General features: G+C 35.7%; 1 protein-coding gene across 1 annotated transcript in view; it reads right to left on the reverse strand.

Moving 5' to 3' along the window:
- Positions 1 to 19,465, reverse strand: part of Slc5a12 (solute carrier family 5 member 12) — a 45,984-nt gene extending 26,519 nt beyond the window's left edge. The window contains exons 1-4 of the mRNA XM_057781508.1: positions 19,127 to 19,465; positions 12,140 to 12,205; positions 9,795 to 9,846; positions 8,841 to 8,908 (exon numbers count right to left, since the gene is read on the reverse strand). Of these exons, the coding sequence (XP_057637491.1) occupies positions 8,841 to 8,908; positions 9,795 to 9,846; positions 12,140 to 12,205; positions 19,127 to 19,465 (525 nt within the window). The remainder of the gene's footprint in view (positions 1 to 8,840; positions 8,909 to 9,794; positions 9,847 to 12,139; positions 12,206 to 19,126) is intronic.
- Positions 19,466 to 21,802: the final 2,337 nt, after the last annotated feature.

A 21,802-nucleotide genomic window follows, 5' to 3' on the forward strand; every position in this document is an offset into this window, starting at 1 on the left:
TGGCTGGCCCTGGACAACTACCTCTCTTTCTCAATCATTCTCTCTCTCTCATTCTTTCTTCTCTTGAGCCTGTATTCCTACTACTACTTTTTCTCTGTGCCTGCTAGCTCAATCTATCCCTCTACTGCCAAGATATTTGCTGTTCTGCTTTTTATTCAACCAATCAGGTGTCTTAGATCTGCAAATCAATACATCTTTATGCCATTGAGCAAATACAGTATAAACAAATATAATACACCTTTATATAATTAAAGTAAAATTCAAAAACATAAACAAATCTAAAAAGCTTTACATAGCTAAAGTAATATTCTATAATATTTCCCACTTTTCTTTAAATAAAAAGAAAGGTTTTTTAACTTTAACATAGTAAGACTGTATACAATTAGAATCTTTATCAAGCAAGCATTGCATTCACAATATCTGGTTTATCTGTATTTGGGAAATTCAGAAAAAAATACTCCATTATTTATACTAACTTGGTGGGTACAAAGTTCTGCACACAGTTTACTTCCTATCATAACTAAGAAAAATGGTAGCAATAACTGTTTAGTCTTCAATGTTATCAAAGAACCAAAGTATATAATATTATCTAAGTAAACCAGACTTGCAAGGCAAGGCACTTCTAAAACTATAGAAATAAAACCATCTGACTATCTGGACAGTCACCCAAAATTCCTTGAATAAGTTGGGTTATCCACCTTTAGACTACAGGTCTAGATGATTTGGGGACTTTACTATTAAGCAGGAATTTTGAAAAACTATTCCATTCTTTTTTTGACAAAGTTTGACAGTCTTTTTCCTTTGTGTCCTGCTTGCCTAGTTTGTACAGCATACTGTCAGCAGTCATGACAAGGGCAGTTTTTTGTCCAAATGGCTAGCTTTGCCACAATGGAAGCAAACTCCATATGGAGATTTTTTTGATGCCCATCATACTTTTATGAAGCAGATTTGTGCTACCAGGAACAACTGTGTCTCATTGTCATAAAAAGTTTTAGGTTATTAAACATATTAAATACTATATTCTATAGGTCTCTGAAGTGTTTGAAGATCACCTATCTAAAATGTATCTGTTTAACCTTGAAAATATACCTGATATGACTATAAGTTTGATTATTATAGATGACTATTGACTTGCATTTCTTAATTATACGTTGAATTTTAAATGAGCCGAATAAGTACAATGCCCCAAACAAGAGTAGAAACATACATACAGTATAAAATAATTTTAAATTTTTATCAATATACCAAAATCCATACCAATGTGTTATTGGAGGCTGTTCATTCATTCCCAGCTACCCAGAACCAAGATAACCACACAGGAACTCAATTAACTAAATCATTACTTGGCCTATTAGCTCTAGCTTCCTATTGACTAGCTCTTACATCTTAAATTAACCCATTTCTATTATTTTATATTTTACCTTGAGGCTCGTGGCCTACTGGCAAGGTTCTAGTGCATCTGTCTCCAGCAGCAACAACATGGCTTCTCCCTGACTCTACCTTCTTTCTCCCCGCATTCACTTTAGGTTCCCTGCCTAGCTCTATTCTGTCCTATCACAGGTCAAAGCAGGTCTTTATTCATTAGCCAAGAAAAGCAGCACATATACAGAAGCACTTCCCACATCACCAATGTAAAATTTGAGGTTAATAGTGTCTTTCTATTCTATATTCCTCTATCCTCCCTAAATGATGACAAACATTCTTAACCCACCAAATGACCAAAAACCACCCACCACAACACTTGAGAATGTGGGCATTGTGTTCTCTGGGCTGATTCTTGTTGTCTGAAGGCAACAGAACCTTTAGGAGACCCTGAGAAAATTGAAATAATTGTCAAGTCCTCAGAAAACTTTTGTAACATTTTTTGTCCTGTCTCAGAACTCTTCCCATGCAGAGGGATCAGCATACATGTCACCTATCTGGTAGTATTTCTTAATTTATTTCTTTATGTCTGTAGCCAAATCTTGCAGAAAGTCTCCACCATTAAACTTGTTCCCTAGCAACCTTGAAGAAATCCACAGCCTTCCATTTCCTGTGGAAACAAAAACATAACCTCTTCCTTAATGAAATACATTTTCTGAATTCTTTTTTTAAAGTTAAAGCATCCCTACAGTATCTACACTGGTTTAATCTAGCAATCCCTTTCACAATCCAATGTCTCTTAGAAGCTATCATTTGTTCATCAGCATTAAAAAAAATTCAAAGTCAACAAAACACCATATAGGATCCGGACTCTCTTCGTATTTCCATCTTTTTATGACTTCCTTTTATCATACTTTACCCTCTTTTTAAAGATTTTATTTATAAACTATTTACTTTTTTCTATGACTGCTTACACACATTTTCTTTCTTAAGTCTATCATATTTTTAACACACTCTAACCTATTTAGAGATATTTTTTTCCATCTGGTCCTGTCTTTATTGAGGACTCAAGTCTTTTCTGACCTCGTGAGTCAAACCTTCAACTGCTACACATCTTTGCACTGGCAGCAGACTCCATCCTACTCAGGTACATGAGATCCAAGTCATAATCCTGGTTAAACATTTAACCCTTTAACAGTTTTGTTTTGTTTCTTTAGGAAGCTGGTGCCTGTAGAGTAGCATTGCCATTTCTACTTAGCATGCTGGCTACTCAAGGGTAGCAATAGAGAAAAGTCATTTAAAGGAGCCATATGCATTTCTTTTTCTTTTTCTTTTCAACTTTCTCAGGTCCTACGTAGAAATTCATGCCCCATGGTGGAACACCATATGTGTCAGGCGTTCTTGTACTGTGAACCAATTCTCAAATGATGGCACAGAGGTTTATTATAAATGCTTGCTCTTAGTTTATGTTTGTCCCACTAGCTCTTATAGCCTAATGTATCCTGTTTCTATTCATCTACATTTTGCCATGGGGCTTTTTACCTCTCTCTCATTTTGTATGTCCTACTTGATGTTTGGTTTGTTGGTAGCTACCTGGATGACTAACTCTGGGTATTTCCTTCTCTTTCTTCCTTGTTCTCTCATCTTTCAAGGATAGATGTCTCCTTCTACTTAGTCTGTCTACCTATCAGCCCCAACTATCCCTCTACTGCCTAACTATTGACTGTTTTCCTTTTTATTAGACCAATGAGGTACCCTAGGCAAGCAAAGCATCACATTTTTCATTGTTAAACAAGTGCAGCATGAACAAATGTAACACATTTTTATATTGTTAAATAAATGCAGCATAAAAATGTAACAAATTTTAACTTAATTAAAATAATATTCTTCAACCTAAACGGAACACATCTACAAATGGACAAATAAGTTGTCCTTTTGGTGAGCCATTGTCAGTCACCTCTTGCCTAGAGACTCAGAAGAAGTATGTTGAAATCAGATTAGATGAAAGACCCAGATACACCTAATGAAATAATTTCAATTCCATGCTAACAAGCTTGTTGCCCCACAAATGGAAAAATGTATTTGATCAGAAAGTCAACATGAATATATGATAATCTTAGGCATGCAGATTGTACAAGAATGGAGGTGTAGAGTTGGTTAAAACATGAAAGTTTGTTCTATGATTTGTGTATTATATTATTAAATTTTCTATATTATTATTTGCAATATAAAAACTTAATAACATAATAATTGTTATATATAGTTTTGCATTTAATAAGAATAACCCCTTCCAGATTATAAAACAATAACATGTAAATTAGGAAGCTAACTATCATATTAAAAGCTATCAAAAATCTTGAGTTAGGAACATTATCAAATTGCTTAATATTTGACTTTTATGAATACATGGGAAATTTTCAAGAGGTTCTAAGTAGTGAAACAGTTAAAATGAAAAAGTGGAGTTTAAATAAAGAATCTCTATGTATCTAAACCAGAGAACAGGAAAACAAGTAATAATAAAATAGAACAAATAGAAATTTTTTATGTTATGTATAATCATATTAAAATAACAATTGTCATGTTCTAAAACTTGTGAATCATTTGTATGAAATGTTTAATAATGAAGTGTTTCATGTTTCAGAATCTTACAGTTTGGGGGAAGTATATATAGACTTTATCATGGAGTTGCTAGTAACTCCAAAGTACAAAATCTGAAATATTCAAAAGTCTAAAGTATTTTGAATAACCTTCTCACGGGCATTTTGGACTTTCAGATTACTTTGTATGTTTTTTCTTATCAACAAATACACTATTTAAGCCTGAAAGCTTTTCCAAAGTATTTCCTTCAGATAAATTGTTGACTGAGGTTTCTCCCCAGCCCTGTTCAGTCCAAAAGAAACACACAGAGGTCTACATTAATCATAAAATGGTTGGCCTATTAGCTCAGGATTTTTATTAACTCTTACATCCTACATTAACCCATAATTCTTGTCTGTGTCAGTCACATGGCTTGGTACCTTGTGTCAATGAGGTATTCTCTTCTTGCTTCCTCTGTGCTGAAGTAACAATTGCAGACTGAACCTTTCCTCTTCCTGGAATTCTCCTTTTCTGGTTGACCCACCTATTCTCCTGCCTGGTTACTCAGCCTATATTTCTGGTGTGGCTACTGGCCAATCAATGTTTTATTCAAGCAATACAAGCAACAAATCTTTACAGGGTAGAAGACCATTGTCCCACAGCACTTCCCCCCTTCTCTTTCAAAACAAAAAACTCTGAATCTAATTTTCTCTGTTTAATTTTGCTCCTAACCATTATTCATAGCAACTTGTAACCAATACTCTAAACAAAAACAAACATCCATAACCCAATTTTTAGAAACATGGGCATAGTTTTCCAGGCTACTTCCTGCTGATTATGGCTGCTGATATTCTTATGGGGACCTAAAGAAAATTTAGAATTATAATCAAGTTCTAACTGGAATATTCTGTGAGGCTTGATTATCTCAGTCAGTTGTCTCGAAACTGTTTTGGATGTAGAATTTAGACATCTGAGTAATCTGCTTCTATCAGAAATTTCTCAGGGAGTCTTCCTTGATCAAACCTGATTCTTCTTAACCCAGAAAGTATCCACAGCCTTTCATTTCCTGTGGAAACAAAGGCAAAACCTCTTCTCCAAAGTAACATATTTTTGACTTAAATTTTGAAGTCAGGGCTTTTTCAAAATATACATGTTGGATTAATCCAACAGCATTTATTATCTAATGTCTTTTAGCAGCTGTATCTTCTGTCTTTATGTGGCTTTATTTTAAACTCTATGTTTTTTTAATTTTTAATTTTTTTTTTATTTTGAGACAGGGTTTCTCTGTGTATCTGTGGCTGTCCTGGAGCTCACTGTATAGACTGTCCTTGAACTCACAGAGATCTGATTACCTCTGCCTCCCAAGTGCTGGGATTAAAGGTATGTGCCACCACACCCAACTTCTCTCTCCTCCCCCCCCCCCTCTCTCTGTAAGGACTTTATTTTTTTTCTTTTCTCTCCCAAGCCTATATATATTTTAAACATACTCTGAACCATTTATAGGTTTTTTATCTGAATTTATCTTTACTGTGTATCTCTCTTTTTTAACTACATGAGTCTTTAATTTGCTAAGCAATATGGCTAGAATTAAAGCCATTGTTTTGACTTTGACTGTGGGATCCACCTCATTCTTTAGTTTTCTGAGAGTCTAGCCTCATGGCAGAGGTACTCGCTAGAGCCATGTTTATTGCCACAACTCTATGGAGTTTCAAGGTCCCTGCCACCACCAGGAAGCATGCCGTCAGCTATTCATAAACATCATTTAAGTGTTCAGTGGTGGGGCCTCTTAAAAGAACTGCAAGGATTTGCAGCTAATGCTAATTCAGGAAGCCTCTATTAAACGATATACACTTGCCTCTAGCATACAGAGCCTACTTGAGAAAATGCTGCTACCAAGAAGCTGAGCTTAACTCTGTTCTTTTGTGTCTAGAATTTCTTCCCAGGCTCTCTCAGGTTTTATGTAAATGTAGTTGCCCACATTGGTGCCATTTGTTGACAGAGGTTTCTGTGCCGCTTTTTCCCATAACTTTTCACTCCCAAAGAAACACAGAGAGGTCTACATTAATCATAAACTAGTTGGCCTATTAGCTCAGGCTTTTTATTAACTCTTACATCATACATTAACCCATAATTCTTGTCTGTGTCAGCCACATGACTTGGTAGCTTTTATCAATGAAGCATTCACATCTTGCTTCCCCTGTGTCTGGGTGACGACTGCAGACTGAACCTTTTCTTTTCCCAGAATTCTCTTGTTCTGACTGCCCTATACTTCCTGCCTGGATACTGGCCAAACACTGTCTTATTAAAGCAATACAAGTGACAAATCTTTACAGAGAGAAGACCATTGTCCCACAGCAATAAATCCAAAAGGATGCTTTGTCTCTCATAAGTACTTGGATTAATTGATACTCAGTTCCTCAAAGGTAACATTTTGGAAACATAACTGTATGTAATTTGAGATTTGTTTTCCCACAGTCATTGAACTATTATCCCATTGTTACCAGCTTCCATAATAAATAATAAAAATTGCCAAGAAATCACCAGATGAGTTCATGCATAGGCTCTTTCCATATCATTGGTTCTTTCATCGATCTTCTGTATGTATACTGTTCAGTGGTTTTGCTGACATATCTAGCGATGTGATTTTCTTTTTCTCCAAAGACGGTATTTGCTAAACTTATAGATTTCTACTCCTATCAGTTCTAAAGTACTTCAAACCATACTGTTTGTAAATATTGTCTTTTCTCTACTTTCAGTAAATATACCACGTCTCCCCCAAGTCTCCAATTAAACAAAAATTGAATCTCATTTTGTCATCATTATCTTTTATTTTTCTCTCTCATGCTCTTTTAATTTCATCATCTTTCTGAAACATGCTGTTATTTCCTTAACTGTATCTTCCAAGAAGACAGTTATCAAATGTATTTCATTTATTAGAATAGTTGTAACACGTGCATTTGGTTTTTTTGTTTTGTTTTGTTTTTTTGGTTTTTCGAGACAGGGTTTCTCTGTAGCTTTGGTGCCTGTCCCGGAACTAGCTCTTGTAGACCCGGCTGGCCTCGAACTCCCAGAGATCCGCCTGTCTCTGCCTCCTGAGTGCTGGGATTAAAAGCATGCGCCACCACTGCCCAGCTAACATGTCCATTTGTGATATACATTATTGAACTAGATTATACGTACCACTTTATTCAGCATTTTGCAATTCAGTATTTGGTATTCCTGAGAGGCTAAATCCTTTTTGATGTTTTCCTCATTCATGGTACTTTGTTACATTCTGTTTCAAATGATTTGTTATTTTAGAATTTCAATTGTATTATTTTGGCAGCCTAAACAAGATTTGTTCTCCAGGAATATTTTGTACTATTTTTTACAATGCATGAATCAAGGTGATTTACTAAACTTGAATCACATCAGATCCATCCAAAGACCCAAACTTAATGAATGAGAAAGTCCCAAACTCAGCTGATATCCATAAGAGTCAAAAGATCACTAATACAATAAGAACACAATTTTGAGCTTGCCGTGTAGATAGTCTAACAGTGTCTACAACTTCCAAATAATAGTCCTAATGATCGCACATTTAAATTATCTCTGTATTGTACAGTTTTGTTATTTATAGGTGGGTGGGAGTGGTGGGAGATGCTTTTGGGATCTATGATATTCTGTGAAATCTCAGCCACAAGTCTAAAAGTTATGCATAAAATATAGTTTTCTTTCTGTTAGATCAACAAACCTATCAAACACGATCAGGGTAGACAGAGGAAGTGCCTCTTTTCAGGCAAAGTATGAGAAAGTATGTGAGAATTATAGTTGTGAGAACAAAAACAGAGGGAAATAAAGATAAATGTTTTGGCATTGAGAAACAGTAGTGTCTGCAATATATAAAAGAGAGATAAAAACATTTTGAATTGTATATTATCATGATATATGTCACAAAGCATATGTGATATTAGCACAATGTCAAATACATGGAAAGTCAGTTATATGTCAATTTGTTTATCATTATTTGCTGTGGCAGACAGACACCTGCTAACAATGAGAAAAGTATAACCAGATAGACAATGTACCTACCTTCTAATAACTAGTGAAGTATAATCAGAAAATTATATGATGATTCAGAAGAACAAAAGATTTCAGTTTTATAAGTTGGATAGAAAGTAAGTACACATTAACTATATTATGATCTAAATTAATTGTCAGAACTATATAAATATTCTATCAATACTGCATAGCCTGCTTGAAAATTGAGAGTTCATACAATCAAAATAATAAATGTTTTTTACATGCCAACTTCCCTTGATCATTCATGTACATGTATTTTGTTATTTTTTCTTAGAATATCCAGAGAAATAGAAATGTTATGTTTTTTGGAGGTTACAAAGGGTCATTTATCCTCTGATCTCTTAATATTTTTCACTAAATTATTTCTCTTTAGACATGGTTTTCTTGATGATTTATTCCTCTGAATAAAGCTTTATTATTTTAGGATATTAATTAAGTTATTTTACAGTCCTGAATTAGATTCCTTCCCTGGACAGGCTTTACACTTTTTTACATTAAATGAATGAATTTACAAAACTGGAATCAGTTAAGATCTCTACAATGACACAACCTAGTGAAATAGTTGCCCACTCAGCTGCTATCAACAAGGACCCCAAAATAATAAAGCTTTATTCTTCTGAGTAATCTCAGAACCCAAATACTCTTTATAAATAGAACTGCTAAGATTTTTAAAGAAAGTAATAGTGTCTTCCTCAAGAAAACATGTCAAATAAAACAACATGTTTTCACTTAGTTCTGAAATAGATAGTTCATCCATAATTAGATGCCCTCTTTTTGGATATTTACCCTTATACCATATTATGAAGCAGTTCATAATATTTTTATTGCCCTGTACATACCAAACTGCAGTAGAATGTGCAAACAATTCCTGTTGCAAACACGGAGCCCCAGAGATCAAACCCAGTTACTACAAAAGAAGAAAAAAACATTAAAGCAACTGTCTCTGTGAAAAGTAAAACAACAAACTTGACCTCTTCTGATTCTTTAGCTTCAATCCTTCATTCAGCTTTGTTGATGCTTCTTAATCATGTCTACTGAGAAGCCAGAAGCCACCTATACTGATTTCACAGCTTTTATTCTGTCATTTATCTGTAAAGCAATATTCATAACATTGCATGGATTAAAAGCATGAATTTCAAGTTTGCCGCTAATTTTTAATATGAAATGTATACTTGATATACTTCTAGGCAATACAGAAAATAGTCTTGAAGCTAAGTTTTTGAGGAACTAGTACTTCCCAATGTAAATACACAGCTTAATTAATTTGACTAACAAGTTCTTTCCATATAGGAGATGTCACTGAGAAAACAAAATTCTGTTTTTGTTATTTTTTATTTATTTTTCTTTATTTTTATTTTCAGGATTCTATAATCTTGAAAGGATCAACTATACATTTCAATGTAATTATAAACACCTTTTACTCTTGTAGTCTGGTTTTCTATTTTATGAAGTGATCTTCAACATCAATGACCTTACTTAGTACTTATGAATGTACAATACCAAAACTGCTGTCATTTCAAAGATTGGAAAACAAACCTAAAACACCCAAATAAACAACATGCAATTGAACTGTCTGCTTATAATCAAGCAATTTTGTAAAGCAAAATGCAGTAAATAATAGTTTCTATTATTTTCCATTTTCAGGACATTTTTAGAGCTTCACACATGTGACTGCTACAGTCATTTCGAGCCCACTATCTACTAGGATCTCTCTCCCATAAGGTATCAAATATATGTATTTCTTCAAAGCTGAGAATTCATAAATCTTCAGGTGACATATGTCAATAACTCACCTTGATTGAGAGCCAGAGCAGGGGCATACACCACAACTCCAGTGTAGAGAATCTGGTGTAGACACCGGAAGAGAGAGAAAGTGCCATGAGACATAAGCCTGCCTAGAAAGTTCTTTATTGATCTTAGCCTGAATAACTTACTTCTTTCAGCTTGTTCAACAAACATTTCATTCTCACATACTCCTATTTTAAGGCGGCTTACTCTCTATTTGTAAAGGAAATTTACCTACAAGATTAAAAAAAAAATGGTTGGGCCTTAAAGGTTCCTTCTAATTTTAATGTGCTATATTTATATTTGGCATTTTCTAAAAGATAAACAGCAACTCCATGAAGGGCTGAGGGGATGACTTCCTCAGGCAAGAGGACTGGATTTGGGTCTGCAAAATCCACACAAATACTTCTAGGCTTGGCAGCTTCCCTGTATTCCAGCTGCAGAAGGTAGAGGGATCCTTGGAGCAAATTGGCTAGAGAGGCTGGCTGTATTGGTGAGTCTGGGATTGATTAGTAGACACTGCCTTAAAGAATAACATAAAAAAACAATCCAGGAAGATACCTAACATCAGTTTTGGTCCTATACACAAACACCTGTGCACTTGTACACATGCGAATGTGCACACACACACACCCACACACACATATGCACGGGGCACATACAAACACACAAAAACAGGAAATTAAAATAATTTTTAGTTTAAAACTTGAAAGCAATTTAGAAAACGGATTCAAAACTCCCTCTCCACGCTCCCTTCATGCACATTAACAATGTGTTCTCTGCTGATCTCATGAGAAACTTTACTAAAGAATAAAGCTCATTTCAGCAATTTGCTACAAAACCAAAAACAAATAGAAAACCTGAGCTTAAAATAGAGATGGGAAAGCTTCTGAGAAGTAACTATTTAAGGAAAACTGATATCGAAGATAGTCTCCATTATCAGAACTTGCTCTAATTCACATAATTGCAATTGTTTCACTGGTGGAAATTAGCCAACTTCAATTTTATTTTAAACTGAATTTCATTATCTAAATCATGGGGCTATGCATCCCATGTGAATGCCATGGTTTTAAAATGCAAATGTGGGCTATTAAAGAAGTATAGTTTTTTCACTAATTGCTTATTCAGTGTCAAATGGTCAACCCTTAAAACACACATACAAGGAACATTGTATGGACTGGAAGGGTTGTATTTATGAACACACGTGTATATACATGTTTATATATGCATGCAATAACATTTAGTAAAAAAAAAGGGAGGGGCCATGAATTTGAAGGAGAGTAGGGTGGGTTATATGGAATTGTTTGGAGGGAAGAAAAGGAAGGGAGAAATGTATTTAAATTAAAATCTAAAAAAAAAATAAATAAAAACTGATTAGGATAGGAGCCTTATAGTGTGTACTCTGATACACTCACTATTTCATTAAATATTGCTAACAGCTGGAAAGGAAATATTATTTGCCTCTATTTTAGATAAACACCCTTCAGGCAGGTTTTAAGAGGGCAGGAAGTTATCTTGTAGCATAGAGTACTTGGAGGGTAGCATAATCAGTGTTCATGTACACAGATGAGCTTGGGCAGCTTAAAGACTCCTAAAGCCCATGTGGGGAAAGATTCCAAAAGAAGGAAGTAGGTATATTAATGAAAATTACTGTTGTAGAGCAATTAGGCTTTTTTGGTGTGACTCAGTTTATCAGTTTAGAAACCTAAGCCAGATATAGTCACAAATAACTGATCCTAGGACTTGAGATACAGAGGCAGGAGAATTTGCAGCCTGGTCATATTGGGAGATCTTGTCTCTAAACAGAATGGTTACAAAATAACTTACCAGGCCATTCCATAATTAAATCTTTAAAAAGTAGAAAGGATGAAATAAATTTGAAGAAATTTTTTTTCTCTGTGGTTTCTGACACAATTTGTTTTTTAATTATATAAATACAGTTATGATGTATACACAATTTGTATGTATATGTGTATATATATATATGTTTGTTTTGTATGTGTGTTTACCTCTGAGACAAGGTCTCTCCCATAGCCCTGGTTAACATCATTATGTAAACCAGAGTGTCCATGAACTCAGGGAAATCTACCTGCATCTGCCTTACCATGCTGAGATTAAAAAGCCTGGGTTACCATGCCCAGTTAACAGTTTGTTCGTTGTTAGCCCCAAAAGAGGACTCTATGCTGAGTGGATTCGTCTAAAGATAATTACACATCTTAAAATTGCTATCTTTAGAAGATGAGAGTAATCTTAGTATCAAAGCTGCCCTTTAATTGAGAGCACTCCCCAATAAACATAACTGAAGCTATTTCTTGTCACCCTCAGTTCTCAAACCTGTCACAGCCCTTCTTACCGTCTGCACGATATAGATGACCGTTGCTGCATAGCGAACTGTCTTGTTGAATCGTAACTGTAAGTACTGAAAAACAGAGAAAGGCATACAGTTTTAAGCAAGAGATGTGTCTTAGTTTTCCATGCTGTGAAGAAACACCGTGACCATAGGAAATATTTAACTGGGGCTCGCTTACAGATTCGGAGGTTTAGTCCATTATCATCATGGCAAGGAGCATGGTGGTGTGCAGGTAAACATGGTGTTGGTTAGGTAGCTGAGAGTTCTAGATGCTGATCCTCAGGCAGCAGGAAGAGAGAGCCACTGAGCCTGGCTTGGGTTGTTGAAACCTCAAAACCCAAACCCAGTTACACACTCTTCTACCAAAATCATATCTTTTAAGCCTTCTGAAGTAGTGGCAGCCTCTGATGACTAGGCATTCAGACATATAAGCCCGTGGGAGCCATTCTTATTCAAAACACAAGCAGCAAACATTCTTTTTTATTTTCTTGGTATTCCTCTGAATATAGGTTTGGGTTTATGGTGCCATTTTATGGTATATATCCTTGGAAGCAGCAGGAGGGGAAAAAGCATAGATTGCTGAAAGTCAAACATATATTAAAATACAGTTCTCACAATAGTCATGAGAGGCAATTGAGATGCTTGTACCAAAATTTAAGTTGTATCATTTTTTATTCATGGGTCTTCCTGTTTGATACCCTCACCCTTCATGGAAATTTATCCTTTATATTCCTTCTGCCTACAATTTAGCTCAATTCTTTGTTTCTTCTTTTCTGGAATAACTCTGTAACACTCTCATTGGTCACTATAAAACTAAGGCTTGGAATGTTCTATTAGCTCATGCCCCCCCCCCCAAACACACACATTGTATCTCTTAAGACAGTTCTAATCATACCACTCTCAAAATATCCAGTGATTCTCTATTGGTGCCAAAATAATGTGTACCTCTCTAGTTGGGTCTGCACTGTTGCCCGGCCACACCTGTCTATTGCAGGTTATACCTGTACATTCATATTATTTATTCTCCATATTAAATTATATTCATTGCTAAACTGGTAATTGTTGTTTTTTTTACATTTTTAATATTTTAATTATTACTTTCTTCTTCCATTTTTATCCTCTAGTCCCTTCCAGCTACTCTCCTTCAAATCCCTTTTATGTCCCCATCAAGTTGATAGGCTCTTTTTCTTTGACTATTATTGTTACAAACATATGTGCATGTGTGTGCATATGTCTCTGTATGTACAAATATCTCTAAGTAACCTGTTGAATCTTTTGTTGCTGTTGCTTGTGCATATGTTTCCAAAGCTGATAATTCTATACTTGGCATCCAATAAGGGAACAATTTCTACTCAGCTGCAACACCTATGAACCACAAGAATTATCATCATGACAAGATATTTGTAAAGGTGGCAACCAACAGCTCTTTAGTTGCTTTATCTGCCTTTATTAATTATATTAATAATTATATTAATTATATTAATTAAAAATGAAAGAGATATTCTGCTCAAATTTAGTTTGAAACTTGTTTCCAACTCTTTTAGTTATCTCTCAGGAAGATTACTCCAATTAGCATCCCTATTTTTATGCATATGCTGTCTTCTGAGCTCTGTAGCTCAGATACACTGAATATTTTTAAGGCCATCAGTCTGTCTGGTTATGTATGGGTATGAGTGGCTTCAAATAGTGGGAATTTATAACCTTTCATTTCTGAAGATCAAAAATTCAAAATGAATCCTCCCAGGACCAATCACTGTTACAGTGCCACATTCCCACAGAGATGCCTAACAATGAATCCACTTTGAGCTTCTCTGGACTCTTGTTGTCTGTTGGCCATCTTTTGCTTCTGGCTCCATCACCCTGGAGTCTTGTGTCTCCTTCTCTGGCCTAAGACTATTTTCTCATGCTTGATGCAATATAATTCTACAACTGATTATATTTTCTCTCCCTTTCAATATATTTTCATTCACCTATTGGTTGTCTTTGTTGGATATATAAGCTTTTTAAATTCATTTTACATACCAACCACAGTTCCCCATCCCTCCTCCAACTCACCCCCATCTACTCCTCCAAAAGGATAAGGCCTCCCACGGGGAGTCAACAATGCCTGACACATTCAATTGAGGAAGGACCAAGCCCCCCACCAACTCCATGCATCAGGACTGAGCAAGGAAAGAGATATATCAATATAATCTTGCATCCTCTTCAGCTCTCATGACCCACACCCAATTCATGAAAGGAACCTCATACCTATACCACACTTTCAAATACAGACAATCACTGTATCTCTTTTGATACTGTTTTAAAAATATTTTTCCTTTATATTTTGGTGATTGACTCCTAGTTTGCCCAATTGCTTCAGAAGTCAAAACCCTAAAATCATTATTGACATTCATCTAGGATATGTCCCTAAAACATAAACCACATAAAACATATCATTCTTCATTTAAATAGCATAATGACCTATCTACAAAGAGTAAAAGCTAATTCCTCCATAGATTGAATGAAAATTTTCATAATATATGGTTAGACTTTATCAGATATTAAATATTCATTTAAGGTAATTAGTTTATAATATTACTTTTGCTAAAGTAATATTCCATAACTTTTAAATATACTACTATTAAAATAATTCTGCAGATTCTAATACACAGGAAAAACTATCATAAGTGTTCAGATATCACTGTTCAAGACATTGTAACATTTGTACTTTTTTATGAAAACTTAGGAGTAAGAAGTTTAAGGGTCATTCAGTATAAGAAACTGGCAATAGTGATAGAATATGGAACATACTTTAAAAAATTTAAGAGTAAATAATAGGCTGGGCTTATTTTAAGCATAGAAAAAGAGAAAGGGAAAAAGTTAAACTAAGTGAAGATACCATGAAAAGTCTATTTATAAACCATCAAACTGGAGATAATGAAAATGTGTGTTATTGATTGAGCTAATTCTAATTTATAACATATGAGCAAAAATAAATTCTATGCTTTCACATGAGATGAAATAGTAATAAAGTTCACAGGTGCAGAGTTTCATCTTGAAATCCCACTGTGTATCAAAGCATCCAACTCACTGGCTATTAAAATATACATATGTGTGCATATGTATTGTTATATTGTACCATATTGAAAAATAGACCCAATCCAGTCTATGGAGCATTTTGTTGACTAGTGATTGATAAGGGAGAAACTAGAGCCCTAGAGATAGTGCAACCCTTGGAAAGGTGATCCTGGGCTGAATAAGAAAGCAGCCTTCCAAAGTCTTGTAACTAGAATGTCTTCATGGTCTCTGCTTCAGTTCCTACCTCAGTTTCCTGCCTGGAGTTCCTGCTTGAACTTCCTTCTATGATTAATTGTGACACAAGATGAAATGAACACTTCCTTCCCAAGTTGCTTTTGGCCAGTGTTTTATCACAGCAACTGAAAGCAAACTAGAATACCCATCTAAAAAGTGATGGGTTCAAAATTCAAGAATAACTATCCTTCATCACTCTGAGGATAATGGCTATTCCTCTATTCTTCCTCCAGGTTCCCATGTAGCTCTTGTCAAGTGCAAGATCAGTGGCTTGAGGTATCGGATGGCCTAGCCTAGACACATATCTGGATGTGGGAAGTCAGTTAGCTTACCCCTGTTCTTTTTTAGTCCAATCATGTTACAGAGTTAGCACAGCTATTTCAGCTTGCTTGCTTACATAGCAATATCATGGCAGTATTCCCAGGAGCAAAACACATAAGATGTAAATTTCATGAGATCTACAATCTAAACTCACTAATTGTTTGAAATTTTTAATCATCACTGAAGGACTATGGCCAGTTTGAGAGTGGTGGGCTGACTCTGGTAGACTTTTTTCTTCTTCCCAATTCCCTTTGCCTTGATTAAAAAAAAAGAAAGAAAGAAAAAAGAAAACTTTTAGATTACATTTCTTAAGCTAGTCCCCAAGGTCCATTCCATTATTTAACCACTTCCTCCTTCTGAGTCTAACTACCAAGGTCCAGCTAACAAAGTGTTAAAGTTCACCAATGAAAGGCTCTGGAGAAGGATGCTTAAAAGAAATCCCACACCAGCTCAGAATTGAGAAATAGACGGTTATTTATTTAGGGGTAGACTCACAAATCAGAATCCTCTGCTGGTGCGGAGATGAGAAACCGAATCCCACAGTGGGTAACTACTGGTTGTAGGACTTCCTACAGCGAGGCTCCCTTTGGCTCACCTAATTAACATGCCCAATTAAAATTAAACACCTCATTCCAACATGGGGTTTCCACTTGTACCTTTATAAACCACAATTTTCCTATGTGTCATCTCTGTCTTTCCAGAGACAGTCATTTGTGCTCTGTGACAAATATCCCTCTGTCCTTCCCCTGGCTCCCTTTTGTTTCTCCATCTTCTTCTGTATCCTGTGTTTGTCTCTTATTCCCTGCCCTGTGTTTCTCTAAAACAAATAAATCTCCTTTGTGCTGAGAACTTGGTCCTGGGTGTCCTGAGCCAACACTTTTCAGTTAAAGCAAATGACAAAGCAGACTGATGTTCAGGGAGTGCAATGTAATGTCCACTTATTTTAGTCTTTCATACCTGAAAAAATCCTTAAAGTAATATATTTTACTGTATAATGGGATATAAACAAAGACATCCCAAATACCACAGTGTTAAAAATAGGGGACAATGAAAAAAGTAAGAATGTTAATATAGCATTCTAGTCCATATATATAAAATTCCACATAAAATCTCATCCATCTCATCCACTGTAGAAATCCTTCAAGACAGAAGTTATTACAATACAATATAAAGTACTTAAAAAATTTTCCTGTTATGCAGCTAGTATGTGGCAGAACTAGCATTCAAAGCCAAGTAGGCTTATATTAGAGTTCACAGTATTACCTCTAGGCAATACCGCCAACTCTTGTGAAGCACAGATCAATCCCAAAATAACCTCATGGGTATTTAAATAATCGTCATGTTCTCCCGTACAAGGGTTTGAAAGCATCCTAGACTAACAGTAGTAGTACTTTTAAAACAGGTTTGTATCTAAATTTAACATGGAAATTTGAAAGGAGTCTTAAATCTCTTTAGTTATGTGTTTGCAGTTTATTTAATTGCCTTTGCAATATCTCATCTCATCACTTTACCAAAATTAGTTAAAAGTTACAAGGATTGGAGAAGACAAATGGCACCATGTGAGCACACTGTTCAATCATTTTAAAGTAAACGCAGAACCTTTGGTAATCTAACTCTATGTTTCCATGGCCACATATACTCAAATTTGGCTCCAAAACAAGTTATCTCTTGAGGTGAGTGCTGTGATTTTTGTGCCAACAAAGACTAAATGTGTTAATACAGGTAAAATACTTCCAATAGTACTTAGCTCACACTAAATACTCTACATACGATCCTGTGTTATGTTTTATGTATTTATTGTTTGTCTCCTTTCCATGAAATTGGCCCCACGAGGGCAAGCAATTTGTTTAACGCATGTCCTCAAACCTTGAAGGTGTACACAAGATGAGTAAATGCTTTATGAGTTTTTCTGGAATGAATGGTTGATCATAGCACATATTCCAAGAAGAAACACAGACATAAGAGTTGAGAATGTCAAAAATATTTCTAGAACAAAACTAGAAAACTCCAGCTACGTCTTCTTTAGTCAAATGTTCACATATGGATGGGGAAATTCACTCTCAAATGCACATTAGTATTTAATGGCATGTGTGCACAGTTTTAGAGCTAATCATAAATTTAGCTATTATCTTTTCAATTTTTGACTCATACTGTGCCTGTTGAATTGTCCAACTATTATTAATTTCTCAGCATCAATATAATTAATGTTGAACATTTGGCATATGATGGACTCTCTGTATGTCTTAAGACCTTCTTTAAAGTATTCATTTGCCTAAATGGCTTTGGAAGGCTAAAGAAACTCTTTACGATAATTTATCTCACTGATTTTTTAAACAAGTTTTTTATAAGTCTTCTGTTGTAACTTTCAGAGTTTTCATTGGCAATGGAATTCTATGATGTGTTTGTTGTTTTTTTCACACAAACATTTTTTTATTAACCTTAAACACTGGACATGAAAATGCAGTTTTGAATATGTTGATTTTCCTGAGCATTGTTTCAAAACCAAAATTCCATGGTCTTATTTCCCACTTTTTACAATTATTTATATATTTTATCATTAAGGAAGTCCTTCCTACAAAAATATTTCTCACTTTTCCAAAATATTTCTAATTGATTCTTAAAATTGAAGTGCAGTAATAAATGCCATTAGAGATCTACTGTTTGATAGACAGCCCATAAAAAAGAACATATAAAAATTAATTCTCAGTAGACTTTTGTCTAGTATTAAAAAATACCTAATTTACCCATCTAGATCTCAGTTTTCTCAGCTGACAAATTATAATGCTAATGGCATTGTTCTCTTTGCCTTTCAGGACAAGCAAGCTAATGATAATAAAGATAATGTCTCTTAATTATCTCTCACTAACTAAATATATGTATTATAAATATAAATATTCCTCACTTTTCCAGAATGTATTTTATATATTTGTCATCATTAAATCATGGAAATAACCAGTGAGAGTAACATTATTAGCTGCCTTCTCCAGAGTGTGAAAACACAGTACCCCCACCCATAGTATATATATGGGTGTATATATATATATTAGCAATGTGGAGTTGCCTTGAAAATATCCCATTATTGATGTCAAGATGATATGCATTAAAGAAACAACAAAAAGTTAAGGAAAAGGAAAACTAGCCGGGCGGTGGTGGCGCACGCCTTTAATCCCAGCACTCGAGAGGCAGAGGCAGGTGGATCTCTGGGAGTTCGAGGCCAGTCTGGTCTACAAGAGCTAGTTCCGGGACAGGCACCAAAGCTACAGAGAAACCCTGTCTCGAAAAACCAAAAAAAAAAAAAAAAAAAAAAAAAGGAAAACTGTTCAAGTGGAAGTGGCATCTCCGAAGGCACTGGAGAGGAACAAAATGGTCTCTTACCTCATAGGTGCTTGTGATGCCAGATCTATAGAACACGGGAAGAAAGAGTTCAGATGTGAAGAGGACCACAAATGCGTATGAAATGATGAAAAGGAGGAAGGATGCCCCAAAGCGGTAGACTTCAGCAGGAGTCCCCAGGACAGTGACAGCTGACATGAAGCTGGCTGTCAGAGACAAAGCTACTGGGCCAAAGCTCATTTGCCTCCCGCCGACCAAAAATTCCCGAGATGTTGCTTTTTTTCTCTCCTTTATGGCAAAAAACACACCAATTCCAGAGGAAATGACAAAGAGGCCTGCAAACACAACATAATCCCAAGCTTCAAAGTTCTTCACCTCCATGCCTGGAAGCAGAAGACGATAGTCTCTTGCAAGCAGGTCTCAGGGAGATGTTTCCAACAGCAGATGCTCTCTTGAGAGGGAAGAATGTGATTCTCTGAAGGGTTTAAGGCTCATCGACACATGTGTAAATTTTCAGATACCAAATTGTCCTCAAAGTTCTCGAAAGTTGACTGTAAAAGAATAATCGGTGGTGGCACTGGTACCAGAGGGAAAATGAGAACTGCAAAGGTGACTGATCACAGCTGGCTGCTGCTACCCTCCTGCAACATATGCCGAAGAAGGACTTCAGATGTGTTCTGAACTTAACCGCTGGGGGTAGAGGAAGTTGGTTTGCCAGCTAGTATGCTTTTTTATCTCCTAGATATTTTCAAATAAAAGTTAAATATTATTAGGGAACAGGGAAGTGATAAAATGTGACTACTTCAGCATTTCTCGTTCCTGAAGTGGAATCTGAAAACGCAAACGCCACTGCCCGTGGCATCTGCCTCCTGACTAAGGCCGTGTGGAATGTTCATACCTATAACTGTCTGTGCAGTGCGGTGAAGGGTAAAGAGCAAAAACTAGCAACCCAGAGACCTTTGCTCACGTCGTGGCTCAATCACAACTGAGTTACTGTTAACAAAGCATTTCATTTCCCTGAGCTTTCCCTGGAATACTGGGATAAGACAACCCGAGACCTTGAATCTCAAACTTCCTGACCTTGGCACTTACAATGGAAAATGTCTAAACATAATCCCTTAATTTTATTTAGATAAATTAGATTAAAAAAATTCTCACTTGATTCTCAGAGTCAAAAAATGAATTTACCAGTAACTGATAAGTTGCTAGCACTTAATTTTCTCCATCACTCCATTTTCATTTGTTTACTATACCTGTATCCAAAGGCTAAGTTAGTGTTAGGAGCAAGAGAGGCTAAGAAAGATGGAGTAGGAGATTCCTGCCTCTACTCTGTGTAGACTCACTAGCAACTGGAAGCATCTCTAGGAGGACGTTTGTGAGAGATTCTCCGTTTGGTCACAAGTCTTCTCTGTGTGACCATCCCTACAAAGCCTTTCTGACACTAAGATCTAATTCTGTCTCCTCAGCTTTGTAGCCTCACTGACCCATCTGGTTCAATTCTCTGGAACTCTCTTAGTTCTTGCTTCATACCCTGATATTTTCTAATCAATTTTCAGCAATTTCTGCTCACTCCAGCCTGATTGTGTGTGCCAAGAAGTCTGATGCTACAAATGACTGTCTTCCTAGAGACTGACTCCTTTAACTACAAGTCATTATAGAAAGTAGTCAAAGACCAAAAGGTAAAATTTTAAATTATCTACGATGTTCAAAGACACTTTCTATCAAACAGAAGAAACTCTTTTTGCTTGGTTTGTTAGCTGGTTTTTTGAGACAGAGTTTCTCTGAGTAGCCCTGACTGTCCTGGAATTCACTTTGTCGACCAGGTTGGGCTCGAACTTGGAAATCCACCTGCCTCTTCCTCTCAAGATCTGGGATTAAAGGTATGTACCACTACCATTGAACCAGAAGAAACTCTCAATTTTGCTTTTGGATGACTGAGCAAGTCTTTATTATTGATTATGATTATTAGTTCCAGGTAGGAAATGGTATTCTCATTTCTTAATTCTCTTTCGGAACCTCTATTAGATATGAGAATATTATGACAGCAGTTACAAGAAATATGAAGATCTCTTAACCCACATTAGTCTCTTTGGGTTTAAATATTTAAACTTTCCCCTCTATTTGTACATTTGATGGCATTGTTATAAACGGGACACCGTGGCACAGCCATATCTGATGGGAACAGCAAAAGTTCTAAAGCCAGCACAGCTGCTTGGCAAAGATCCCATAAAGCTGAGTCACATGATGCTCATCATGCAAGTTTTGTTTTTGATCTCCACATGATACATGGTAGGAGGGCTTTTAATATTTATACAACTTGGGTATATTGAACTGATAGAAAATTTCTTAAGGATCATGGATGCCTTCTCCTGGAAGAACTGCTTCTAAGCTTCCCCGGGAAAATCCGGAGCATACTCCTCCTGCTTTTAAGGAGATATCTTTATCTACTTGGAAGTCTTATGCCTTGGAAGTTGTGACATACACAAAGAAACCGGAGCCTCTTTATGAGGCTCTGAGATATTCTTAAAAGCATCTTCCCCACACTTACTCAGGAACAAGATAATCAATACATACTTAAAGGAAAAATTTTAAAAAAAAGATAATCAATATAAAGTAAACTTAGAAAGGTCAACTGTTCGATGGGCTAGAGAAGTTGGTCACAGATCAGATTGCAAACGTTTTCCCACTAAATACTCAGGCGATTACATGGCATATACA

The sequence above is a fragment of the Chionomys nivalis genome, chromosome 9, assembly GCF_950005125.1.
Source record: "Chionomys nivalis chromosome 9, mChiNiv1.1, whole genome shotgun sequence".
NCBI classification, from domain to species: Eukaryota; Metazoa; Chordata; class Mammalia; order Rodentia; family Cricetidae; genus Chionomys; species Chionomys nivalis.